Source organism: Eucalyptus grandis, chromosome 8 (assembly GCF_016545825.1).
Source record: "Eucalyptus grandis isolate ANBG69807.140 chromosome 8, ASM1654582v1, whole genome shotgun sequence".
Classification (NCBI taxonomy): domain Eukaryota; kingdom Viridiplantae; phylum Streptophyta; class Magnoliopsida; order Myrtales; family Myrtaceae; genus Eucalyptus; species Eucalyptus grandis.
The window spans coordinates 30,421,758-30,427,293 of record NC_052619.1 but is presented as its reverse complement, the minus strand read 5'-3'; the positions used below and the strand labels follow the sequence as shown (position 1 = coordinate 30,427,293).

The following is a 5,536-nucleotide window of genomic DNA, read 5'->3' as shown; positions in this document are numbered from 1 at the left end:
TCTTAAACTATCATCCTAGTGACGAGCAATCATAGGTAATCCAATTTGATACATCGAAAATCCAGCTCGACTAACTCACAATGGCGGTTCTAATTTCGGTACAACAAAAAAGTCACACACTTCCTTTTGTGACATATTATGCATGAACTTCACTTTCTCCAACTCAATTTACCATTTTTAAGGGCAATCAAGCTGAATCACGACATAATTTTCTAGAAGTAGAGATTGAATATGCTTTTGGAAATTAACTTTCATTTATTTCTAGGGTGTGAAAAAAAATTATAAAAATACAGACATAGAACTATCCGTCGATTTTTATATATTTTTGAGAATATGAAGTGTTCTCGCAATAGATAAAACCAAAGTACTTAATAAAAAAGTCCCACCGATGGTGACCCAAGATTGAGCCAATATGGGTGAGACACGAATGTCACAAAAATTAATTTTATAATATAAGGGCTTCGTTTGTTTCACGATTATGATTAATTTTGAAAATGTTTTCTTAAATATGATCATTTATATCACTTATAAAAAATCAATAATAATGAAAATATTACTCATTTTAGAAAATTGTTTTTCAATCATTTATTTTTTATGAAATAAATGAACCCAAAGGCGTCGTTAGGGATTCTTACCAGAGTCTTTGTGATGGTGGGTCCCGCAATCGCTCCCAAGGGTTTGCTTTCATGCCATTTGTTGATAGGGTTATAGGGTTCCTTGGTTACCAAAAAAAAAAAAAAAACTTAATTATTTTTTGGGTTAATATAACCAAAAACTTCAAACTAGTACATTTATAACAAATTTACTTTAATATGATTTTTCAAAAAAAAAATCGCAAAACCGATTTATCTATGATAAATTTATTTAAAACTAATTTTTTGACCACCAAAATTCTAAACTATTACATTTATGACCAATTTATTCTTCGTTAGTTTCCACTAAGTTAGATTTTGATACCATGAAGAACGACAAACTGGTCCTTAAATTGCTGCACTTATTAATTACTATGTGTCACATAACTCAGCAATTTGATGATAAAATTTCACGGGAACTTATGGAGCGTAATTTTATCAAAGATATACCAGCTCAAGGTTAATTTAGGATTAAATTTATTATAGATGTATCGATTTGGAATTGTTTTTGGTATTATTCCCTTTCTCTTTTCCTTATAATCGGAGACCAAATTTGTTAAACTAGAGTTAATTCGACCACTAACATCGCTTTCCGAGACGATGTTCTTTAAATCAGGGTGGGGCGGCTTTATAAAAATCCTCAATCCTCCGCAAAGACACTTCGTCACTTCCAAGCTCCTTCTCACCCCCTAAAGTTAAAAAAGAGAAGAATTCAATCCATCCAATTTCCCCCCAAACCCCTGCAATCATGGCCTCCCACCATTATTGCTGTCGCTAGGCAACGAAGATCTCCTCTCTTTCCCCTCTCTTTCCACGCGCATTATCATATCCTCATGCGCGCGGATCTTTCCATGTGAACGCCACCACCTTCTCCTTCAAGCCGCCGTCGCTCAGCCACCGCCACCGCCGCCGTCGCGCCATGCATGTGACGGTCGTGCGTGAGCACTAGACCGCAACTTACACCTTCCCGTCCGCGGTTTCCTGGGAAAGAAATGGCGACCGCCCATCGCCGTCGCGGCGAGCTCGCGGCTGCCCTGAGGCTCGTGCTCCGTTCTTGGTCCCTGCTGTGCTGCTGCTGCTTGTTCTTGTTGTTGCCTCTGGCCCTCGCCGCCGACGGCGACTACGAGATCTTGCTCCGCGTCAAGGCCGCCCAGCTCGAGGACCCGGACGGCCAGCTCGCCGACTGGGCCCCCAACGCCGACCGCAGCCCCTGCAACTGGACCGGGGTCACGTGCGAGACCCGGAACCGCTCTGTCGTCGCGATCGACCTCTCGGGACTGAACGTCGCCGGCAGGTTCCCGTACGACTTCTGCCGGATCCGGACCCTGCGGAAACTCTTGCTCGGCGACAACTCCTTCAACGGCACCGTCGCGGGGCCGTCGCTCTCGCTCTGCTCGCATCTCCAGTGGCTCAACATCTCCAGCAACTGCTTCGTCGGCCAGCTGCCGGACCTCTCGCCGGGTTCGCCGACCTCCGGTTCCTCGACCTATCGTACAACAACTTCACCGGCGAGTTTCCGGCTAGCTTCGGCCGGTTGCCGGCGCTGAGTGCCCTGTCGCTGTTCGGGAACTTGCTCAACGGCTCGATACCTTCTTTCTTGGGTAATCTTAGCCAGTTGACTCAGCTCGGTATCGGTTACAACCCGTACGCGCAGGGCCCTCTGCCTCCGGAGATCGGAAACCTGTCCAGGCTCGAGATTCTCTGGGTAGCGAAATCGAATCTCGTCGGAGAAATCCCGAGCTCAATCGGGAAGCTCACTTCTCTGAAGAACTTCGATTTGTCCTACAATATGCTGTCGGGGAAAATTCCTGATGCCATCGCCGGGCTGCGAAGCGTCGAGCAAATTGAACTGTACCACAACAACTTATCCGGCGAGTTGCCAGAGGGGATCGGCAATTTGAGCAATCTCCTGCAATTGGACGTCTCTCAGAACGGTCTCACCGGTGTCCTGCCGGAGAAGATCGCTGCATATCCGTTCACGTCCCTGAACCTAAATGACAACTTATTCAACGGCGAGATTCCCGCGGTTCTGGCGTCGAACCCAAATTTGCAGCAGCTGAAGCTCTTCAACAACTCTTTCACCGGGAAATTACCAGCCGATTTGGGCAAGAATTCCGACTTGGTGGAGTTCGACGTCTCGAGCAACTCTTTCACCGGCGAGTTGCCTGAGAATCTCTGTTCCAGAGGCAAGCTCCAGCAAGTTATCGTCTTGAACAATCGCTTCACAGGAAGCTTGCCGAGTTCGCTAGCGAGCTGTGATTCTCTCGAATACGTCCGAATCAGCAACAACGGACTCTCCGGCGAGGTGCCGGCCGGGTTTTGGGGCCTCCAGACGGTCTCGTACCTTGACATGAGCTACAATAAGTTTGAAGGGGCGATTTCGCGGTCGATTTCGGGGCCCAAGGGCCTGAAGTCACTTCTGATCGCCGGCAACAAATTCTCTGGTGATATTCCGGCGGAGATTTGCCAGCTCTCAAACCTCACCGTCGTTGATGTGAGCAACAACCAGTTTGGCGGTGGACTCCCGACGTGTATCACCAATTTGGGCAGTTTGCAGAAGCTCAAGATGCAAGGCAATTTGCTGACCGGCCCGATTCCGAGTTCAGTAGGGCCATGGGCCGATTTGACGGAGTTGAACCTTTCGAACAACCGGCTCACTGGGAGCATACCGGCTCAATTAGGCGACTTGCCGGTGCTGAGGTACTTGGACCTCTCAGGGAACTCGCTCTCCGGCGAGATCCCAAGGGAGCTGGCCAAACTGACGCTTAATAAGTTCAACATATCCCACAATAAGCTCTACGGCGAGATACCGCCGTGCTTCGATCGCGAGCTCTTTGTTTCGGGCTTAATGGGCAACCCAAGCCTGTGCAGCTCGGATCTGAAGCCGTTCCCGAAGTGCACAAGAGCCCGGCCCGTCGCTTTCTACGTGCTCATAGCTCTAGCCGTATGCGTTTTGCTCCTTTTCGCGTCCCTGGTTTGGTTCCTCAGGACGAAGCTACATTGGTTCGGAGGCAAATCGAGACGGTTGTGGAAAATAACCACGTTCCAGCGGGTCATGTTTAGCAATGAGATAGTCGATCAGTTAATAGAGGAGAACAAGATCGGGTCCGGAGGGTCGGGCGAGGTCTACCGGATTAGGCTCAAGTCGGGTCAGATGGTGGCGGTGAAGAAGCTCTGGGCGAAGACCCAGGCCCCGGACATCGAGTCCATGTTCAAATCGGAGGTGGAGACTCTGGGTCACGTCCGCCACGGCAATATAGTAAAGTTGCTGTTCACGTGCTCGGCCGAGGAGAGCAGCCTTTTAGTCTACGAGTACATGGAGAACGGGAGCCTGGGCGACGTGCTGCACGGGCCCAAGAGCGGAGAATTCCTCGACTGGCCCCAGCGGTTCGCCATAGCAGTGGGCGCGGCTAAGGGCCTGGCCTACCTGCACCACGACTGCGTGCCCGCCATCGTGCACCGGGACGTGAAGAGCAACAACATCCTATTGGACGAGGACTTCACGCCGCGGGTCGCCGACTTCGGGTTGGCGAAGATGTTGCAACGGGAGGCGGCGGCGACGGGGGAGATGTCGAAGGTGGCCGGATCCTGTGGCTACATCGCGCCAGGTGCGTATTGCCTATCCCAATCCTTTCGTTTTCATTATTGTCTGTTTGATTATGTGGTCTCTCTTTGGTTGCTAGTGTTCACTTCCACTGGAATAGAAGACTAGTGGGCCCCATGTTCAACCCGATAATATTAATTTTACCGATGTGGGGTCCATGGGAAAGTGCTTGTGAGTTGTATGTTTTGGCCTTTTTAGCCCATGCCTTCACTCATCTTTGACTAAAGTCAACCCAATCTGAACAGAGAGTTCTTAAATGGATTTGGTATTTTTTAGTCATTTAATATTGGCAAGTGCTGCTCATTTTCTGAATTCTGTATACAGCAATAATGTTCTCGAACTTATTTGACTTGCAAGAGTAGTTTAATGGTGGCTCTTAAATTGATTATTATTCTTTTTTCTCGGTTTTCGCAGAGTATGCATATACTATGAAAGTAAACGAGAAGAGCGACGTCTATAGTTTTGGCGTGTTGCTTCTAGAGTTGATCACCGGCAAAAGGCCGAATGACCCTTCGTTTGGCGAGAACAAGCACATTGTGGAGTGGGTCATTGAGGTCGCATTGTCGGCTCCCGAGGCGGAAGGGGATGGGAATCGTGATGGCGAGCCCGGGTGGTGCTCCGGCGATCTGGCACAGCTCATGGATCCGAGGTTGAGCCCGTCCTCGAGCGACTATGAAGAGATTGAGAAGGTCTTGAACATAGCTCTCTCTTGCACTTCCGCGTTGCCGGTCAGCAGGCCCACCATGAGGCGCGTGGTTGAGTTGCTCAAGGACAAAAAGTGGGCCCGTTCCAAATGATATGAGCTATCTTTTTTGGCTCTCAGTTTAGTGGTCAGTGGGTATGTAATATATGCTGCGTGCATCGTCAACTGTAGTTTGAAAGTAGCGAGAGGCTTGTGAGATAGATCTTCCGCTGCCCTCTTTTTCTACCTCTTCAAGTGTTTAGGATTTTTATTAAAAGAACAATAGTTTTCAATCGCCGAGTAATTTTAATTCTAATTTTCGTAAGACACTCACTTGAATATTAACTTTTTTCTTGATTACTTGACGGTCATGACTTTAAAAAATAAATGTTCACTTGAGTGCAATGACCTTTAATCAATCGCTTGAATTTCATATATTTCAAAAACATTTATTCCAAAGGCCAATAATTAGATGTGGCATGGTATTTGGGATGAACATTTTTTAATACTTACAAATGTTGCATGTAAGGACACCAACTTTTACCCGAGGGATGAATTTCACCCCTAGAAAGGTAAAATGTGATTGCCATGTGAGCAAACTCCATGTAATGATAATAA

At 47.7% G+C, this 5,536-nt stretch overlaps 1 protein-coding gene across 1 annotated transcript; it reads left to right on the top strand.

Moving 5' to 3' along the window:
- Nucleotides 1-1,263: 1,263 nt before the first annotated feature.
- Nucleotides 1,264-5,247, top strand: LOC104414057 (LRR receptor-like serine/threonine-protein kinase HSL2). Its single transcript, XM_010025052.3, is given in 3 exon segments — nt 1,264-2,090; nt 2,093-4,240; nt 4,651-5,247. Coding segments are annotated over 3 exon segments (2,997 nt in total). The 5' UTR covers nt 1,264-1,624; the 3' UTR covers nt 5,034-5,247.
- The last annotated feature ends 289 nt before the right edge of the window (nt 5,248-5,536 follow it).